The sequence below is a fragment of the Cygnus olor genome, chromosome 2 (assembly GCF_009769625.2).
Source record: "Cygnus olor isolate bCygOlo1 chromosome 2, bCygOlo1.pri.v2, whole genome shotgun sequence".
In the NCBI taxonomy this organism is placed as follows: domain Eukaryota; kingdom Metazoa; phylum Chordata; class Aves; order Anseriformes; family Anatidae; genus Cygnus; species Cygnus olor.
In genome coordinates, this window is record NC_049170.1 from 70,103,871 (window position 1) to 70,125,573 (window position 21,703).

Here is a 21,703-nt window from a genome sequence, read left to right on the forward strand (position 1 = left end):
TCTAGTATAATTCAGTATAATTCAAAGTAAGTGTGAATTCTCCACATCACTACTCACCTGAAAGTAAGCTGCATTCTCTTTCAGATGTACATCAATGCATTTGGTGATCTGAAGGATCCAGCTCCACTGAGTTTGTAATGTATCCATGTAGGCCTAAGAAAAATAAAAATATACAGAACTCAAATCTTCACAGTGATCTCTCTCCCATACCTAGACTCAAGTACAATTATTTATGCTTTACATAAATGCAAATGAAATGTCTGCTAAAACAAATTCATGCACACCAGAATAATGCAACTCATGCAAATAGTTCCCCAACTTTTAAGTGTCTACCTAACTGAAGAGAGTCAAATACACGTTTGTGGGATGTGGAGAGAAATTTGTTCATGATGTGAATTTTGTCTGATCAACATAAAGCCTGAAGTTCATGAGCAAAAGGGTGAAATGCATAAAATAGTAGTGCAAATAAAGTATTTCAATTGCGAATTGTCATGTTCTCCTTCCAAGGAGCAGTGTCAAACACAATTGCTTATGATGGCTACTTTTAAATCAGAACTTCTCACATACTCCTTATGTAAGTTCTTTAGAAAAGTACACACAACTTATTACTTCACTGCTGGAGCTTACAAGGATCTTTCCTTTAAGGCAGAAAAGGACCACAGAGGGAATTATGAATGGTGATTCTACACAACATGATAACAAATTACAAAATAAACGCGTTGAAAAGTGGAAAGAACTCATTTTTTCCTATTAGCTTCTTTCAGCTTCAGGGTTCTTATGCACACTTAAAACTACAACTACAGCATATCCTAATAGGATGAGATTTTCCAAATCATTACAGCCTTTGTAATTGAAATGTAAACATATTTTTGCTATCATGGCTTGTTATATCTTGGCTAAGCTGTAGAAATGCACTGTAAATTTCAGTTGCAGAAAGTATCCGCACCCACATTAAACATAAACTCTCAAAGGGTGTGGCTATCTTCAAAACATGCCTTCTAAGATAACAGAAGAAGAATGACATGCCTTCCTACCATAAATTCTGCTGCACTGAAGTTAACTCACATGAGGTACAGCAATTTCAATATATTTAGACAAGTCCCTAAGCCCCTGTATTAATTTTTATATACACCTATCATCGAATTTGGTAGCAACGAGATCTCCCTCAAGCTGTTAAGAAGGATGCAGTAGATGTGGCCAGGTTTGCAGAGGAAGGTAGTAGTGTTTATTAGAGCAGTTCATACAGCTGGATGAAAAGGGACACGATTTTTGGCAAGCAAATCCTTCTCAGGTCCAAATGCAGCATTTCGTTTGTGGACTTCCACTGAGAAGTTTTCCCACATAGCAACTAAAGGAGCAAGTTAAATCACATAAGTCTAACTCACCTCAATTTTGTCTGAAGCAGGGTGCTGGTTGAGAACTAGCTGGTCACTTTCCTGCTTTAGCTTGTTGAGTTCTTTTTCTTTAAGCTCCAGTTCACTCATACGTTTCTAAACCACCAAAACACAGCGTTAAACAAGCCTCCAAAGGCACGGTGCTTAGAATAATTTACTTAAAATTTTCCAGATAGTTATGACTCTGTGAAATTATCCCTGCTAACATTAAATATCAATTCTACTCTGTGCACTGAAGCTAAATATGAAGACAGCAGAATCAAAGAATGTAGTCATTTCAGTTCTAGTCTCTAGACTTGATGCTTCACAGAGCAAAGCATGCAGAATTTAGCCTTTCCTCTCAAAAAGGAATGACGGAAACAAGAATGATTGCATCTTGCAACATCCAGAACAACTGAACTTAAAAATAAACAAAAAATACATTTAGAGAATCCCCTTAATGGTGTGAACTTTCACTCCTTTTTTACTTTGGTAATCAGCACCAACATAGGCTTAAGAAACACACATGCTCAATTTCCTTTTGTAACCACAGAAGACAAGAAGGAGCAGTGCAAACCACCTCTGACAGTGCTCTCAATGTGTTGCTGGCAAGACCATCATGGGAAGAGAGAGCAACTCCCTCCAGCATAGCCCTACTTCCTGGTGAAGAGATCAGTACCACATACAGAGATCCCTAGCCCCTGAGTAGTCATAACAGGGAGAACTGAACTGCTTGATTCAAGTCCCCTACTTTAGCATGTCAACAGAATGACTGTGTGCACAAGCTACATGTGATTACTGGTTCTCAGTGAACTGTACTGATAAGGTCAGTTTCCAAGGTCAAAAGAATCCACAAGTGGTTGATTGAGCACAATCTTCCAGTTCATGTACAATCTTGATTCAAAAGGTTGTCACACAGTACTTAATCTAACGGTGTTTTGACAAAAAAAAAAAAGGTACTTAGAGAGAAGAAATGCCTGCCCTGTTCCTCCCTCAATATGCCAAAAGAGAGTCCACAGAAAGCAGGGGGAGGTTGTGCTGTCTTACAGAGAAGGCCTCCTGCTTCCTAGCGATATCTGTGTTCCTGTCACTCCAGTCGTAGAGAAGCTCCTCTTCCTCACAGTCATTGATCCACATGATCTCTCTGCTGGTGGCTTGGATGAGGTTCTGGAATTGACGGAGCTGATCCATTCTCTCAAACGAGTATTTCTGCAAGGAATTCCAGAGATGAGAAGCAATAAACACAGAAAAGCCTGTGCTGGGTGGAGAAGGGGTAGACAAAAGCATAGCATGCATATTTATGGTGTTTTGTTTTTTTTTGAACTAAGAATAACATTCAAAACCACACAGCTATAAAACCTATTGGCAATGGATAGCGGATAACATGCCTTGATCTACAGAGCTATGAAACCTGTTGGCAATGGACAGTGGATAACATGCCTGGATTTAAAAAATAATGGGAATCTGAAGTCACCAGTTTCCTAAAGCCATTTCAAACACAAGCGTAGCAGACATGTAGGCAAGCAAGCAAAAAGACATAGGGGAAAATACAAGAAAATGACTGAAAATTTAACATCACTGTTACTCGCATTTGCTGCTGACAGTATATCCTTGATGTTGTAGCAGCACCTTTTGCGCAGATGATGCTTCATGAAAAGATTCCTTCTCTGTCCTTGCACGATAATAAATATCCTGTTATCTGAAACGTGTACAGGAAGCAGCTTCCAATTCTAAGGGTTACATCTACCATTTGCACAAGATTCTCAGTGTTTTACATGAAGACCCAACATGGACAAGATGCACAGCCCTAAACAGAATTTGGTTCTAAACACAGCTTTGAGTCATTTTTTAAGCTTCTAATATAGACTAACTCTACTGCTACATCCACTCCCATTAAGGCAGTAGAGTTCTACTCTTCACCTGCTTAGTGACCAACCTCCTTTACCCGTTACAAACTAGAAACTTCCCGGTAAGTCAATTATAAACCAGGTAATGAATTAATCTCAAATTCATGCCTCAAACTAAGTCTCATCTAAACGACAAAACACTCCTGAATGGAATTAGTTATACATGCATCTATCATTTTGTTGAAGCTTGAAGTGTCCCTTGACTATCATACCAGTGTTAAGAAAGCAAAAAGCATTTATCATTGAGGGTATCAGATATGAATGTATCTTGTGCTCACCAACAGTCCTTCGTATTCTTCCTCCAGCTGATGAACTGCGGCCTTCTCACGCTGAAACAGAGACAGCAAATATTTAGTGTGCCTTCTACGAGTTGCCTTTTTGTGGGTACTTCCTTTACAGTGCCAGTACCATGATATTATAATTTCATGTGGTATTTTGGAAATGCCTGCAAGGGACATCGGTGAGCAGCAGATCTGTACCACTGGAGGGCCAGAAGTATAAAACCAAGGCTTGGACAAACTTATTTCTCACGACAATGTTATAAGCCAGGTTGAACATAACCCCTGTAACACAAAAACAGCCTCCAAAATTGGATCTCTTTACCAAACTCCTAGATAGCTTGTGGGGAACCACCTAGCCCTAGAGCTAGCTTTATGAAGACTGTGAAGTAATATAAACTATGATCCTGAGCAGCATGCTGCAATTTTTATTCCCATTTCTTTAACTGGGAACCTGCGCAACCTTGGAACTAGTGTTTGATAGGGCTATATTATTAACTTTCTTATAAACAGAAGGGAAAAGAAAATAACAACCCTTCAGCTTTTCAGCTTGTCTGAGAAAACTAAGCTTCAGAACTGAATCCCTTTTATTTAGATCCAACTCTCTCCCCCCTCATCCATTTGAGGAAGTAACAGAAAAGAATGGAGATGAAGTAAACATTCCTCCAATATCTAGTTGTTAGGGTGACAGCAGAGGTTAACCACTGCACTTTCACTGACTTCTTTATTCCAATCACAAAACCCAGAGTGGACCAGAAGCCTCAGAAGGGAGGGAAAAAAAAAAAAGCCCTAAATTTAGCCCAGACTTTGGTCTTTTTTCACAAAAACTCCCTCATTACTCAAGGCTGTATTTTACCCACATTATCCTTTCACTTTCTTGTTTTAACATAAGTAAGTGAGAACAATCATTCTTAGCCATTCTTCTCACCAAAAATATCCTGATATTTATTTGCCAGGTACACAACAACAAAATGTTAAATAACTACTAAATTCTCATTATAAAATTCTGGAGAAAGAAGCAGAACACTGAATAATCATGAAATAATAAATACTAGGGTGGAAAGCAGTTGTTATGACATCAGTGCTTTCTGAAGAGAAGCTGAGCTGTTCAGCATTACTTGCTGTAGTCAAACACTGGCAAGCCAAGGACACAAATCTAGATTAAGCAATGTATAAGGGAAGACAGTAATTACCAGGTCTGTTTTGACTTTGTCCAAGTGCCAGCGATAGTCTCCAATGGCATTATGAGTTCTCCTATGGTCACTAATCTGTTGCTCAATGGACGCTGCATCAAACCCCCATTTCACTAGCTCCATTTCAGACTAGGAAAAAGAGACAGTATTTGTACTTTCATTTCCAAAAAGACATCATTTACATCAGAGCATCAAGGAATTGAATTGAAAGAAATGTGACCATACAACGAAGAGTAAAACTAAACAAAGGGAAATTCAGATCAAGGGTTAACAATTTCTTAAAATTGCCCTTGCTTAAACTGTGTGACAGGCTTCCAAAGTAGAAGAAACAAAGTAGAGAAAATATTTAAGTTGCTTAAAATCAGACAAGATGAAGCACACTCAGTAGTGTATTTCATGTTTACTTTGGACTAAACTGTGCTCTTACGTTCTATAGTACAGTTACATTCTTATCACTCTGAAAACAAATTGTGACTTCAAACGCTACTCATGCAACTCATGTGAAAATGCACAGTTCTGTAGCCCAATATACTACATTCTATTTTAATTACACCCATGCAGCTTCACTGACTTCAGTTAAATGTAGTCCAATTAAATGAAAAAAAAAAAAAAAAAAGAAGCCTATCAATGTATTAGATAAACTGAAAGGGCTATAGAATATGTTTGTTTTGCATTTTGGCAACATTTATTATAGGATGCTCAGTACAAATCTCTAGGAACAGCCTTAGAAAGAACAGTAATACAACTAGATAATTACTAACTTGAAAACTATCTGACTGCAGTTCTCTGTTTCATTATTTGCAAATATAAAATTCCACTGAATTCACAACCCAATTCCTCAAATTCCAAAGCACCTTTTATGCTGTGAAGACATAATCATAATCTATCTCTGTATGAATGCCATTGTGCACACGCACGCCGTAGAGAATTCGATATCTTATTCCTGGGTTGGGACTGAATTTAATAATTACCAGCCTGAAGCCAAACCTCTGAGTCAACGGATGTCAACAAAGCCTGAACCACACTCAAGCAAAAGGGTTCAAAGGCAAGACTGAAAATGTTCCAAGAAATGAAACGTTTTACATTCAGACATCTAAAAGTTACAGGACTTTGACCCTTGTCATTATATTTACAGTCTAGCTTGACTGTAGCAACAGCAGCAATCTTGGATGACTGCCAATATGTGAACAAAGGCTGTCTGGATTTCAGTTCACCTTCCCTAATTCTGCAATGGAAATTTGACCAACCTTCCTACCAGCTGATTCTCCTGTCAGCGAACCATCCAGGTATAGAAGACACACAAACACCAGCAGAAAAACACAGCTGCTCAGACTGTTTAACATCTCATCATGTTACTAGAAGGAATGTTATCTCAGCCCCAATGTGAGCAGATAGTGAGACACAGTGGGAAGAAAAGGTATAGGGAAAATTTATTTTGAACTTCACAATATATATATATATATATATATATATAAAAACTCAGAAGACCAATAGGAGGCTAAGCACTTACTGGCCTCACCTCCACTTTGCTTTATGGACTGAAGGGGAGAGAGAATGATCCTTTTGCTTTCATAGGAGCTATTGTGCGTGAACACAACTTGCTTATGCTTCCTATGCTTAGCGAGGGGTGTCTCAGCTGGGAGGCATGTGGCATCTCTGGGAGGTACATGTTCCTCATCTTTCATCACTGGAAGAAGGCCCAGTGTCTGTCCAACATCACTCCTCAAACCATGGCAGGTCTAACAAATAGCCTGCTCTCCCACAGTATGTGAAGGGCAATCATACCTGCTGTTGCTTTACTGGCACAATGTCTGTAAATGTTAGCACTCAAGTGCATCTCCACTTCCCCTTCCTCTAAAATATGCCACGATATGGGAGGGCACTGGAAGACTAGACTACAACTGGCACTCACATAAAAGTATGGAAACTGTACAGAGCTCTCCCCTGCTCATCTGGTTTGCATAGAAGCCACCTGGTAAACACCACATGCAGATAACAATGACAGAATCACTAAGCAACAACCTAATAAAGAGAGATAAAAATAATGCAATTTCAAATTACAGGGAGTCAGCAAATTGTAACTTGGGCCTCCTTGTTCTTTCTCCTCTACCTGTCTGTCAAAGTGCTCTCCAACTACAAACACAGAACTTCCACCCCAGCAGCACAAGAGCACTACAAGCTCTGAGTGTGTGTTTCTACTCCAGGTTACACCATCAACAGCTGTGGATAGGCAAATTTATTCTGTGCATGCAACAGATACACATGAAAATGCTGAAGCTGACTTATGAAAGTCTAGTCCTGTGGCAATCAACTGTACCTTCTGGATCCCATTGTGATAAGGATAGATTAGAGGGAGGACAACTGCAAAATACTGGACAATGGTTAGATCTGTGAAGCTGGTCTTATCTGTTAAAAGGGTTAAAATAAATATGAAGCATAAAGGAAATCTGTGGAAGGAAGGAAGGAAATATTGAATGTAATAATCTCTAACGCAAACATGCCAATGCCTTTTGTTATGTTAACAGCTGTGTCTCATTTTTGTTTTCAAATTTGACTTCCACTCTTTTCCCCTGCAAAAGAAGACTCCAAAATCCATTTTTGTATTTCAGTGGAAACTCACTATATGTACAATGCTGCAAATATAAGAGGGAAAAAAAGGGGGGGAGAGGAACTTGGAACAATCTACTACCATTTATTTGTACTTTTAATGTTCTAGTGGCAGTCAGAACATTATTGCATGCAAGGTGACATTCATCAGCAAAATCAGGTCTGAGCATTGTCTTTAGGTTTTGGAGAAATTTACCTTCTGCTGTCTCATCCAGTTCAAACATTCACTTGTGACACGTTTAGTATACTCATCCCAGCCTGAACCACTCTGAGAGGAATAGCAACCACCACCTTTGGAGCTGGCCCTCCTGGCGCGGGGAACACTGATAGCTTTGTATAGGGCACGCATTTGCTCTTGAAGTTGAAGCAGCCTGAAAGGGAAGGTAACAGTTGGTTTCTATGAGGAAAACACACAGAAAACATGGGAACAACACAATTCATATCTCCGGCTGAATCATCAGGTATTCAGAAAGAAATGCTGATAGCATAGGCTGTGGAAAAAATACAGTGACTGAAATTTCACATGGACAACCAGGTTGTGAAATTCTGTGATAAATCACTGCACAGCCTTTCTCCATGTTAGCATGCCCAAAACAAACTGATTTCATTCCACCTTATTGATTTCTGCCACAGCCTGCAACACCAGAGAATGTGAGCACTCCAGACACCACAGAATTTTATCTGTCACATTTCCCCCCACCAGCCCTTCCTTAGGGCCTTCCAGTACCTCTTCTGATACATTTCACAGGGCTGGTTCATCTGCCTTAGCTCCCTGATCAGCCCATCAAGGATGTCCATTTGGTCATTTGCCTGTGCAAAACATTCTTCCAGATCTCTGTTCCCTCTGATCTGGACACCATCCCCGTATTTCAATTCCTAAAATTAAAAAAAAAAAAAAAAAAAAAGAAGTGGAGATTAAATAAAACAATCTGAAGCTTATACAGTGATTATTTAAAGAGATGTTATGAAGACCAACTATTTTTAAGAAGTATAAAAGGTTTCAACTGCTAGGTCGCCCATTGACAGTTTTACCTGGCAGAAGGCCATTTAATAAATGATTCATAGTAATTTGAAAGTCATTATTATGAATAAAATACACAAGGAAGTTATTAAAATATAATACCAACAAAACATTTCCATAAAGAATAACAGGTCCTGATGGAGTTTTATTTCAGTGGAGCCAAGGATGCACTCAGTGTGCTGAATTTTTAAGATCTTACATAGCAAGAACAGCTTTTGTGTTTAGAGGACAAGAAGCAGACACTCTGTCCTTACTAGAGCTGGCGAATATTGCTCCTGATTTTACAGAAGTTTCTCCGAGATTCTAAGAGTCACAGCCACACCTCCTCTCCTTGCAAAATGCAGAATGCACCCCATCTGCCTGGGACTAGCTCCTTGCATAGTCACATTTTTTTGCATCCCATCTCATAGTCCAAAGTTCTAGGTAAATTCTCTGTGTGTCTTCTCAGTGCAGTGGACCAGCATGGTCATGGAGGTTCCAGCAGGAAGACAAGGCTTTTTGATCTCATCCTGCACTGACATACCCATGATGAGCTAAAAGTAATCCAGCTGTGGTTTGATTTTGCAAAGAAAATGATGATGGGCTTCATTACTTTGTCCCTCAGGGAAAAAAAAAAAAAAAAGAAAAACAAGCAATGTACGTTGTGGCACCATGCTGTAACTAAACATTACTTCCTTTTAACTTCACTGGAATAATATTAATCCTTAACAAGAGGTGGTATTTACTATGGCATTGATTTTTATATAAACATACTCACACATTCCGTACCTCTGAAAAGGAAATAAACTGCTAACCACAGAGTTCATTCCTGAAGGAATTTTCTGTCTACAGAGGGTCAAGAAGTGTGAATTAAATCACTTCTACTACAAGAACTGCGAATGGATTCTGGATTTCTGTAGCCTCAACAGCAGGATATGCCCACCACCCTGCACTTCCTTTGACTTCAGCAGGAACCAAGGACATTCCACATTAGCCAGGACTGACACTGGTGTCAATGAGTAACCCATCCCCAGCCACAATGGGTTTGTGTAGTACACAGCAAAGATTATCTGTACGTATTTCAGATCAAACAGCCAACAAGATTTTAATCTAATTTCAAGCACTTCTTTAGCAATCAACTAGAAAAATAAATGTAGTGAAGGTTTTTCTGATGGTGGTTCAGGTTCATTATGGCTCAGAAAATGCTGCTGATATTTTACAGGATACACTAAGAGAGTGTTAAGTGCCCATAACATATTAGCAACTGTTGGCCTAAAACTGAAAAGAAAAAAAAAAAAAAAAAGATGGAATAGAATCTGAAGGGAGTTTTGTTGGTAGTGGTGATTGAGGTTTGGTTGGTTGGTTGGTTTTTTTTTAATCAAAAGGCTCCCTTTTCTTAACCAGCTGCATTTCAATCAGTTTTACTGAACACTGAATGTAGACAGAAGAGGACACCTAGAAAGAATATATGTTATTCCACTCCAAGGGTAAGGTGGCAGCTCCCTCAGAAAAAAAGCTGATATAACAGAAAAGAGGTGAAGAACCACAATCTGTATGTTCAGATAACAATGCAGCATTTGTTCCCTGTAACATTTAAAATCACTTTTTCTAAGAACAAAAAGCACTCACAGGTTGCACTATGAGTTCAGCTCGCATCAGGCAATCCGAACAATTTTGCAAAAGCTCTTGAATGGTGTTCTGACGTCTGGAAACTGTACAGGTCCCATTCTGACTGTTGGTGGGGAGAAGAATACGACAAAGTAAGTACAAAGTAATCACACATCATAAAGAGAAATGTGAAGTAGAAATTCCCAACAGCTACAGGAAGTGACATGAAATAATAAATCCAGTTAAGCTTCATGGAGACAAATGTGCTTGATCTGTGTGTCCCTATACACACACACAACTTTGCTGCAGTTCAATGCTGATTCCACAACAGCAGATTCACGATTCTGCAGTAGCAGACATGGAGTAACTTCACCATTGGATTGAGCAGAAGATGGAACCTCATATGTGGTTAAGAGAAAGGTTTTCCTCCGATACAGGTATTTGCAGCTTTGGTAAATGAAATTTTGACAGTATTACAGTACGAATGAATTATTCATGATCTTTCTTAGAGTCCATAAATTAGAATGTAACCTTTACATTACATTATCATACATGCTATCACACAAGCCATTGAACTTAAGACTGTAAAAGGAAAGCAGGCTCCTCTGCTCTTCAAGCACATGAGCACACAAGTCTATGCAAGTATACGAAGGGCCCTTTTATCAGTGGAAATAATAAAAGACTAGTGCAGTGTCTTAAAAAGGCATTACAAGATGCTTAAGCTACTACAAAAACAGATGTAGGAGCTGGAGTCAGAGTACTTGCTTTCTTACAAAGAAGTAAAAGGGGAGTTTTGGAGTTCCAAGTAAACTCCCGAACCAAAATCACTAGTGGGGGAAAAAGCCAAGGTAGATAGCAGGGTCATTATTGTTGTCTTGCACATAATCTCCTGCATCCATCCCGCCAGAAGGCTGCCATTCCCGCATTTGCTCATCCTGGGACCCTGCCACCAAAGCGAGCCACTGCTAGTTGAACATGGGTGAGGTGCTTGAAGCTAGGAATCATTCCCTGCTGATGGAATCAGAGCTCCCAAGCAAGCTCAGGCAGCTCCCAAACCCAAGCACTTGCCAGTGAAACTAAAATAAACCACTACTAAGAGACAGTAAGAAACTAGGACGCTTCCAAGCCTTGCCTAGTTTTCTAACTGCAGTGCTCACAGCAGGTAACCTTTTCCATTACAAATCGCTCAAGGCCCAAGTCTTCCACAGAGCATTAACAGCTAAAAGTCTATCTTTGCAAACCTGCCCAACTCAGCAGAACCAACACATCATCTGGATTCAGTGGGAATCTTTCAACTGACTTCAGCAGCCTCTGATCATACTTAGTAAAAGGAGCCATGACACACAGTAGAGCTGTCCTTGGGAAGAAGCACCACAGTGAAGGGAAACGTTCACCAGCATCCTTTAAGAGCACTTTTGCGGTGCATGTAGTTTGTCATTCAGCAGCCTGCCGTTCTCCTACCAGCTCTTCTTGAGCAAATGGAAAAAGTTTGAGCAAATTTTTAAGCTGCTTCTGTCAATACCTGGGAATAAACCTTTCAAGACAAAGAGACAGGACTGAAAAATCACTGAGTGGCTTAAAACAAGTTGTACGCACACAACTCCTCACTTACACTGTAACCCTTTGGCTGCATAAATATTGCACCATACTGTGTTACACATGCCCATATGCCTTGGAAACACCTTAAAGAAAACTGCACAACTGATTTTATGCCAGGCTTCCCCCATCAGCTTCCTTTTTAAAATCCTTCCTTCTCCTTAGGCATAGCTGTTGTGTTTGGATCTAGAAGCATGCAACTGCATCTAAAATTTACATTAATTATACCCACAATTATCCTCATTAATGAAACATAGTAAAGAAGAGAGAGGAATCTTACAAGTAATTTTCTCTTTTTAGAACATGAAAAGAATATTTTTGTTTTCTTCAATTGCTTTTTTAATCATCTCCTGACAGCTACAAATACCTGATGTCCATTAAAGCCAAAGGAACTATAGATGAGGACCAGAACTCTACTGTAATAAATCAGCGCATCTCTGTTGAGTTCAGTGTAACTCAACTGACCTCAAAGGTCACTTTAGTGATAGTGAATTAGTTCACTTTACACTGAGAGGAGGTCTAAACAACGACTGCCAGTTAACAGAATAAGAAACTGTGAAGAAAAGGTATTTTCAAATAAATCAAACTCCTAGAATAATTTACAAGACACGAAAAGCAGAATTACAAGTACTCTGTGTTCATCCCAATGATATTAAAACACTACATCCAACATTATTGTCCAGATAATAAAAAAAGTTGGAAAGCTGTAGATAGTTGAATACAGATGCACAGAATTGATTTAAAGGGAGGAGCAAACGCCTTGCACTGGGAAGCTTTAGTATGCCCTAATTAGATCTTCAAATGAAGATCTGTAAGTTCCTTGTTTAGAGTTCATGGGGCCCTTCACAAGGAGAAAGCAGAAAGTGTTTGAGGCTCTCCAATCTAGCAGATAAAGACATAACCAAAAATAATGGCAGAAGCTGGAGCAATACAAACTGAAATGAGAAAGAGCACGGTAGTTCAGCAATGTAGCTTTTAACACCCTGTATGCAATGCTTTTATTGTTGTTTGTTAATTATTTTAACTATTTTGTTGGTCAAAATACTGAGACTGATGCTAGGATAATGGATGAGAAGGCAGTATCCTGTTAAATGTAGCTGATGACACCAGGAGAACTAATGGCTTTCCCAGCCAGGGGAAATGACAGGCCTTCAATGGGAATGAGCAGATCAAAGCAGAAACCCCAATGCAGAGTAAGCAGACATCCAACCTGCAGGCAGAAGGAAAAATCCAGACAAAGGTATACCATATCCAACACGACGGCGTAAAGGGAAAAAAAAATACTGGACCAGAAAAACTCAGGCAAACCCTAACCCACGAACATGCTAGGTGGCATCACAATGCAGAGGCACAAAAGAACCTGAATTTTCAAAGTACAACCTTGTAGCCTAGATTCTACATAAAAATACATTTATGACCCTCAGAAAGATGTAGGACCCTTACAATCCCCACACAAGGCAGATTTAGTAGATTGACAAAGGACTATTTATTGGTAATCTGTCATTTCATCTCATTTTGTTTACATGAAACTGAATGAGAATAAAGTAACATTTCGGTCATTGCAACAACTACTGGTGCTATGATGACATTTTGATTTAACTCTGGCAACATCAAAGCTCAAATCTGTGAATGGGGTCCTGCTGCACTAAACACTGCACACAGTGAAAACATGGGCCAGTTTTTCCACTTGATTTAGCACACCCTGTAAATAGTTTTCAGTGTTTTGAACCCTTCCATGCACCTGTGCAGAAAGGGACCCAACTGGAGCTTGGACCTTTTAGCCAGACTTATAGCACAAGAGCGCCAGAACTGCGACTAATAAATAAACACCTTTGTAAAAACCTGACTAATGGCCATACCGCTTTGGATCTTCAACCCCTGTGGAACAGGGCTGAGCCAAACAGCCTAGACTGCTTCAGACCTGAGCTGGTAACCTACTTGTACCAGCAACTCAAAATTTTAAGCTGTGACACGTATTTTGAAGGCAAGTCCTGAATTTCAAAACAATGCTATTCATTATTAAACACTGAATTCATTATTAAAATGACTTCATTTTAATAGTCATTAACTATTCAAGGAACAAATAGTGGGATAGTGCCTTTGTTTTAAAACTAAGAGAATACTTCAAAACACAGAGAAATCACTTTTCATTTGGGGAAGGCTACAGATCTTAAGATGTGGCCCTGCAGATCTCTACTGCCAGAAGAGCACCCAAAAAGAGACAGCATCATCATGTTGCCATCATTCTGCATAGGAAGCATGAGGCCTGCTCCCTGTCAGGGCAAAATGCGTTGTTCCCATGCCCTGCTGCAAGCAGGTTTTGTACAGGGCAATATTTGAGACACCTCCCTGCTGCAATATACCTGCTGAGCCGAGCTTGGCTATCGCCACACTGGTGAGTCCTGAATTTCTGAGCTAGGTTTGCACTTCTCTGTGAAGTGGTATGCTTGTGAGACATGTTGCTCCACAGAAAGAAGAAATAACTATTTCTGCTTGTTTTAAGCAGGACTGAGAGACACCCTCAAGGCCACACAATGAGTTGTGAGTGTGGCGATCAGTGCTTCAAGCACACCTGTGCCTATGTCCCTCAAGCACACCATGGGTGGCTACCACCATCACCAGCATATTTAAGAAGCTACAATATTTCTCAAATGAACATTCTGAATAAATGATAGACCCTCTGTAAACAATCAACTTCCACCTTTGCAGGTCCAACTGATCTGTTGCTAACGCAGGATGCACAAGGCGAGGAGGAAAGCCAACTATGCTCTGCTTCATCACTGCCTACCGCTGCTAAAAACACACAAACACATGAGGGCTGCTCTAGTCTCTGCCTCCATCAGCATCCAGAAGCTGCTGTGTCACCTGGGGGGCAGCGAGGGTCCAGAGGAGCAGGGGACACACAGAAGAACATCCATCCAGCAGTTCTGTGGAAATCGTTTCACGATTCCTTAATGCTTTGGAAGCATAAAAAAAGGATACTCTCAGCCCGAAGATCTGATTTAAGAGGGTACACATCAAGTCAGAATAGTGTCTGTTAATTTTTTTGGCTCCACAAAATATTTATACTTTTAAAAATCTGAAGCGTTTTTTTCCATTGACAAAGGTCTTTTTGCAGGTCCAAAGTATCAAGCAACTCCCATAACTCAATACGGAGTCTGAAGCTGAGCAAAACAATAGCACCTCTCTTTTTTTTTTTTTCCATACACACAAACTTGTTTGAACAAGCAATAGATTCATCAAGGGATTACCCGGTATGCCCAGGCTAGGTGAGTTAAAAGAAAAACCTGAACTGGAACAGAAATCCCCAGCACGCAGGCTGCACACACCATCAGCTGAGCCACCTCGCACCCGCCATCTGCTAGCTGCATGTGTGCACCTGGAAATCCAAGTATTAAAAAATTGGTTTTAACACAGAGGAGATGTATGACAAATAGAGAATCTCTGGAGAGAAACAGCTAACAGGTGAGCAATCAACTATCTGTAAAAATATAACCAGAAATTAAACTACTACATAACAGGAATTTTTTTTACCCCTTAAAGACGGTGAATACAACTGTCAGAAAACATCAATAATTTGATAATGGGCTTTTCTCTGTTCATCTCTGCTCCTACTAGGATCAGCTTTGGCACAGTGCAGCCTCAGACACCTTCATATTTGGAAGCATAGGTCATGTACATAGGCCATGACATGATAAAGCTATCTTTTGAAGTTTATCATCGTGCATGATCAGGTTCTTAATCCCTTTACAAATGTGCCAAAAAAAAAAAAAGAAAAAGTCACCAGTGAAATCTTAAAACTGCCACGGCCATGTGAGCTCGGTGGAAGCAGGGTTTCACAAGGGGCCCTGCCACACCTGTTTGAAGAAAATTCTCACACCCCTGAGCAGGATTTCTGCCACTGGCATGAATCACCAGCAGTGAGGCCTGCCAGCTGCACCAGGCTGCAGGCACGTCCGCACAGCCTGCGCTGCCTCTCCCACCACCAGCTCTACAAGAGGGAGGTGCAGGACCCAGCGTCCAGCCAGCACAGCGAGGCGAGGAGACAAGGCAACACGGCTCCTCCAACAACAGCCACCCAAAATACATCTGGCAAATGTTTTCATGCTTTCAAAGACACATAGAATAGCTTGCAATGGAACCAATCTCAGACGGGTACCTGTAAAAAGGTGAGTTAGGAGGGGTGCAAGTTGGTTTCCTTCTTATCTTGTGCAGCCCTACCAGCTGCTGTTAAGAGATATTTCCGTGCTGGCTCAACCACGGGGCATGCCTAGCGAGCACGGCAGGCATTTGGCAGTTCAGACGCATTCTTTACTCTCCGTCTTCCTATAGTTTTGTTTGTCACTAGGGCAGTTGTCATGCCCAGCATGATACCGTGATTCATCTTGGGCAGGACCCTGCAGACCACTGCGAGGATGACCAGATGAACAAAAATGCAGCTTTGGACCTGTTTCCTCTAAGTCTGTCCGGCAGTCCCTGCCAGTAACATCAAGACTTGGGATCTGAATTTCTAGATCCTTTCCTAGTTTAAGGTGCTGGCGTTCCATTAACCTTTAAGCAAATCTTGTGCATAAATTAGTTTTTGCAGCAATGTATCACTTGGCAACCATGAACCTTATGACCTCTTTTCTCCCCCAATCTTAATAAAACTGCTGAACTTGCCGCTGTCTTTTTGTCTTTTCTCCCAGCTCATCACATTTTATCTCTCATAGCAAAGACATTGATAAATATTTGACTGATTCATTGGCAGTTTAGAAGTGCATGACTCAACGTCAAGCTGAGTATCTGTACTCAGGGCCAAGCTCATCCTGAGTTCCCAAGCCAGAAGAAACCGGGAATGTTGTAAAAGCACCTTGCTGAGCCCTAAGGGTAGGGAGCGTCTTATATTGCTCTGTGACTAATGTAATACTCAGCACAGACTTGTTTGGCAGAATACGCCCCAAAACTTACAAGACTAGACCCTAAGCTAAATCCTACTGCACTGAAAATTAAGGTACAGTAATTTTCTCCACTGAAAAAAGAAGTCTCAGTTTTTTCGTTCAGCAACTGCCACTAAAATGTGTCACTAAACATATCAGACGTAACACAGTTATTAAAACCAATTCCACAGACTATGCAAGACAGTAACAGATGCAAGATCCTGCAAGCACAACCTGCACAGGATTTTGTGGATTTTCTGCACCCAGCACATGTGCAAAATCACACTTGACTGCTTTTTTTCCCATCAAATGGCAACAAACCCCTCATTTTCTACTTTGGGACATACTGTAATTCAAATCAGCACCAATCTAAAATAAGCCTGTGCAACTTAGTAATGTGCAAGCACATACATTTTTCAAATACTTATTCAAAACGTTTTGAATGGTCAGACCTTTACACGTATGAGAAGACTGTATGTAAAATACATATATGTATTTCAATCTAACAGGGGAAGTTAGTAACACGCAGAGACCTTGGAATAAAGGGAAAGGGAACTTTCATTGTAACATCCTTGCCAGTTACACTTTCCCAAAAAGGAGATATGAACATTATATTACAGAGAATAAATGAAACTATGTTGATAGATCATTACCTTCTTCACCAGGCCTATCCTCTCCGTTCTTGCTAAGACACCACTGAAAGCTAAAGAAATAAAAGCCTAACAGACTGTGGTCTAGTTTAAAATATGTAACAAAAGCCAAAGAACGCTAAATTGAAGTATTTCTCCTCTAGTGAAAGTCAGGACTAATAGGGAAGGCACACCAGTGAATCCACTGTAGTTGCACCAGAGTGAAGACTGGAAAAAGACCAGGGAGGAATTAGCATGCTCCGCCATTTATTTTTCATGCCTGTCTCTTAAAAGCAGTAAAGGTATTTGCAGTGGAGCACCACTAGCAAAACAGACCCTCAAAAATGCAACACAGCTACAGCGTTTCAGAATCCTAGCATGTGCAGTCTCCCTTGGTAAGGTATTGAATTGTTCTCATTATACTTCAATAGATAGGCATTCTCATACTGACTGCAGCAGTGGGTAGGCATGTTACAGCAGCAGCTAATCATAATGCACACAGCAAACCAAGACTGAAATGAAGAACTACGAAACGTGCAGAGTAATAAACAAACATAGGTAGAATGCAAGTTATGTCCTGCATTCAGTGGTCCTCTGGCAACAGATCTGAAACACCTAAACAGAGCTCTCGGCACTGACTAGGGTTATCCTAATTCTCAACAGCCACTTACAGGTATGCTTATTTCATAAAGCCTACAAGTTCTCATCTGCTGTTTACTTGCTGTATGTGTTTAACTCTCATCCTTCTGCAATCTGATCAGGATGTCAGTAAAGTTAGGGCTTGTAACTTAACACAAATTACATGACAGCACTTCCAAATCATTTCTCAAGTCAGTGGCATCAATAATTAGAGCTACAGGTTTAACAGAACCGCTCCATGTGTTAAAAATAAAAATAAATAAAAAAATAAAGCCTAACGGCCAGCAGTGTTCTGTATAGGTGGCTATCAGACACCAATGTCATTTCCTTCAGCGACTGGCAAGGGGATTCACAGACAGGTCTCCATAACCACTGTGCTTGGTTTTCATACATTTGGAGCACCTCTTGGCCCCAAAAAGGCTTTGCCAAAACTTCAACCTGCAGGCTGCCGTCCTCCCTGCAAGGTCTCCGCCGCGCTGGTGCCAAGAGGGGAGGCAGAAGGCGGAGGACAGCCTCGCCCTTGCCCAGCCTCGAACCAAACTGGAGGCTGAACAAGGCGCAGGCTCCCAGCGAACTGTTTTACGTGCCAGGATGGATCAGCTGGGTCAAGCACAGACACCAAGACCCCGCTCCGCTCTCCACCCCATCACCCTCCCCACCGAGGGCCCCCCCCAAAAAAACAAACCTAACGAGGAGGTGAACAACAGCCTCCCGCACCTACCCGTACCCGTCGGAGGCATAGTCCCCCCCGTAGGTCTTCTGGTAGTAGTAGGTCTTGTGCGTGTGGGTGCCGCCGCCACCGCCGCCCACCACATGGGAGCTCATCTCGTAGCGCAGGTCGGTGCCCGAGTCGGCCCGCGCCATGCGGCCCAGCGTGTTGAGCCGCGGGTGCGAGCCGCCGTTCATGCTCATGGCGGCGGGCGGGACGGGGGTCGAGGCGGGCACAGGGGGGACAGACGAGCCGGGGCCAGAGGGGGGAGCGGCATTCACCGCCCGGAGGGCCCCAGCTGACGGCAGGCAGCCGGGGAGGGCGAGGGCAGGGAGCCGGGAAGGCAAGGTGCAGGGCGGGGGGCGCCGCCGAGCGAGGCTGCGGAAGGTGCTGGTGGTGGTGCTGCTGGTGGTGGTGGCGGTGGTGGTGGTGGTGGCGGCGGCGGCGGCAAGAGCAGAGGTGCCGTCCCTTCCCCTCCCCGCCGGCACAGGAAAGGCGAAGCCACACCTTTCGGCGGAGTTTTTAAGCCGCCACCTCCTCCTCCTCCTCCCTCAGCGGCCCCGGCCTCCCTCCTGCCCTCTTTCCTAGCCCGGCCTCCGGCTTGCTGTGGCCCCGGCCCCCCGGCCGGGCCTTCCACCTGCGGGGGTGCCCTCACGAGTTTTCGGTGTGGAGGTCGGAGCCCCATTAAAAACTTCAAATGGAATTTGTGTCAGCTCAGCCGCCTTCCTCTTTCAGACAGACCTCCAGGCACCGCCCAGCCTCCCACAGCACTGCATTGAGGATGGCCGGGACAGGGGGCTACAACACACCCAGCCTCCTACAACTCCAGAAGGCACCTTGCACCCAAAAAAGACAGCAGCAGTTACATCAGCACGATTACATCGAGGATGACTCTGGTCCACAGTCAGCAGCCATATCCCCCCGGCCCTAAACTCTTACCACGTGCTCGTTAGGAAAATAGTATAAATTATTTTTAATCAATTCACAGACACACAGAGTCCCACAGCTGGGAACACTGTCCGTATTCCAAGCCCAATCCGTTTCTACAACTGTCCTGAAACTTGCACATCAATGAATGAAACGTTTGACTTGTATCGTGCTGTATCTGTGACTGTGAAAGAGGGTATCAAGAAACCGGTTTTTAAACTGACTTTTTCACTTAGCAAGCTTTTTTGGTGCCTAAAAGTTAAGCTTTACTCTTAAAAAGTGAAAAAGAAAAAGAAAAAAAAAGTGCCAGTTGCTAGAGACAAAAGAGTTTTAATATTTTGTGCGTGCAAAGGCAGTTTGCCACAGGATACCGAGCGGTTCTTTCATTCTCAGCCACAGACTAATAGACTACTGGCTTAGTCTCAAGGGTCAATTAGGAACAATTTCTTAACTGTACTAAATTACCTCAGCTGTTCTGGCCACTTGACCATGGTGTTAGAAGGCAGAGGAAAGGTGGTCAGATTTTAAGTAGCAGTCACCCACAAATAAAGCTGCCAAGCTTTACTGAGATAATCCCAAGACATTCATCCCAAAGTATGGTAAAGCCAACCGGTCATGTAAGTCACCCAATGCTCTGCAACAACACGTGCTGTAAGTTTTGAAATGTGTAGGAGATCACAAGCAGCTCGCATCATCCTTAAGTTCTTGGGCCCATTTCTGTCTTCCCTGCACTGAGTATTTTCCTGGTATTTTAGATCTGAGCGACAGACCACAGAACAGTAAACAAAACCAGCACAAATGTACCAAAGGACGAGATTTTCTGAACTATTCAAAAAAAAGAAAAAAGAACTGAAAGAGATCAGTTCTTTGCAATGCCACTGAAACTGAAATGAATGAATGAATGAGAACCTGGCCTCCTGCTGGAGGTGGTGGTGGGCACAGCATAGTGGACGCATAAGAGCTCTTCCAAGCAAACTGGTCCCGAAAGGCATGCTGACAGCACTGCTCGGAGCTCTATGGAGCACTACAAAGAGGCAGAATGCAAGTTGCCTATTATCTGTGAAGTCATACAGTGACTTCTATGTTGTAATATATATTCTATACTATGTATAACATGAATCATTACATATCAGTGCATATATATATATATACATACATACATATATCTGTGTGCATATATTTGGACTTGGGGTGCTTTTCTGAATAAAGATTATATCTGCACGAGTTGATGATTTGACGTTACATTCCAAGTCATTAGGGAGCAGAATACAAAAGCAGTAAGGATGAGTAAGAAAAAAAAAAAAAAACATAGCTATAAAGAAGGAAGTAAAAAGGTAGGAAAGAGGAGCGATTTAGACTAGGAGGGAGATGCAGAATGAGGGAAACTTGAACTTTGTGCCTTGACACTCCAGTTCAAACTTTTTGAAACAGAAATATAGACCACTGCATTAGTGCTACCAGCATACCTAAATGTCAGATTTTTCAAGTGGTGAGGCATCACGTTGGACACTTGTATTTAGACATACAAACAATAAGCATTTTTTCAGCAGGTCTCTTTGAAAGTTGTCCGTTTGAATGTATGTGTATTTAGAAATACGAAAGTATTATGATAATCTAGTGTTCTTCCTGAGTTTTAGCACCACCTCCAATCAGCCCCACCTTTCAGCTTGGACTAGTATGCCAGCTCAGTGAGACACTCCATTATTTGTGATGGAGACAGCATGTATGTGATACACCCAGAGGTCTGAATGAGTCATCGTTACCTGGACATGTAGAAAAATGTGCTTAAATAGCAAATCTGCTGGTCTTGCACAATTAGCCCCACTGAAATTAAGAGGAGAGGATAAGACTGAATGGATACTGAAAACAGCTCAATGCTCCCATCTGAACTATCTTCATGCATAAAAAATAGAAATAAGTAAATACAACTATTTTTATTTTGCTGAAACAAAGTAAGTTTTGCTTGGATCCTACTCAGGGTGGAATTGGTTATCTTGAAGAAGTAACAAGTCACATGGGTATTGCTTAAAATTCTACTTACTGTGGGAAAATATTGCTATCATAACTGGAAGATACCACTTCAACCTTGCTCACCTACTTCTGGAAAGGGACAATCCTGACATACCAGAGGCCACATCCTAAGTTCCTTTACTTTCTTTTACTTCAAGGAGTTTCTGAGAGCAAATGTCCAGTAAACTCTGCAGGCCTCAGTGTTTCATTTTCCTCCCAAGCACAACTCGATGCAGAAGAGAATGAAATGCAGTAATTTGGAGTTTCTTGCTCATGTCCCTTAGCAGAAGGGGACAGAAATTCTGCTT

The 21,703-nt window shown here is 41.7% G+C and overlaps 1 protein-coding gene across 4 annotated transcripts in view; it reads right to left on the minus strand.

The window, feature by feature from the left end:
* LOC121066476 (desmoplakin) overlaps window positions 1–19,009 on the minus strand; it is a 39,694-nt gene extending 20,685 nt beyond the window's left edge. For 2 of the 4 annotated variants that reach the window (XM_040549997.1, XM_040549996.1), the window contains exons 1-9: window positions 18,471–18,853; window positions 9,988–10,090; window positions 8,086–8,234; window positions 7,555–7,729; window positions 4,752–4,880; window positions 3,559–3,609; window positions 2,421–2,582; window positions 1,386–1,490; window positions 58–153 (exon numbers count right to left, since the gene is read on the minus strand). In XM_040549997.1, the coding sequence (XP_040405931.1) occupies window positions 58–153; window positions 1,386–1,490; window positions 2,421–2,582; window positions 3,559–3,609; window positions 4,752–4,880; window positions 7,555–7,729; window positions 8,086–8,234; window positions 9,988–10,090; window positions 18,471–18,661 (1,161 nt within the window). In that variant the 5' untranslated portion in view covers window positions 18,662–18,853. Of the gene's footprint in view, window positions 1–57; window positions 154–1,385; window positions 1,491–2,420; window positions 2,583–3,558; window positions 3,610–4,751; window positions 4,881–7,554; window positions 7,730–8,085; window positions 8,235–9,987; window positions 10,091–18,470; window positions 18,854–18,887 lie in introns of those variants that run through there. The other 2 variants (XM_040549995.1, XM_040549994.1) reach the window with 2 other exon arrangements.
* Between the last annotated feature and the right edge of the window lie 2,694 nt (window positions 19,010–21,703).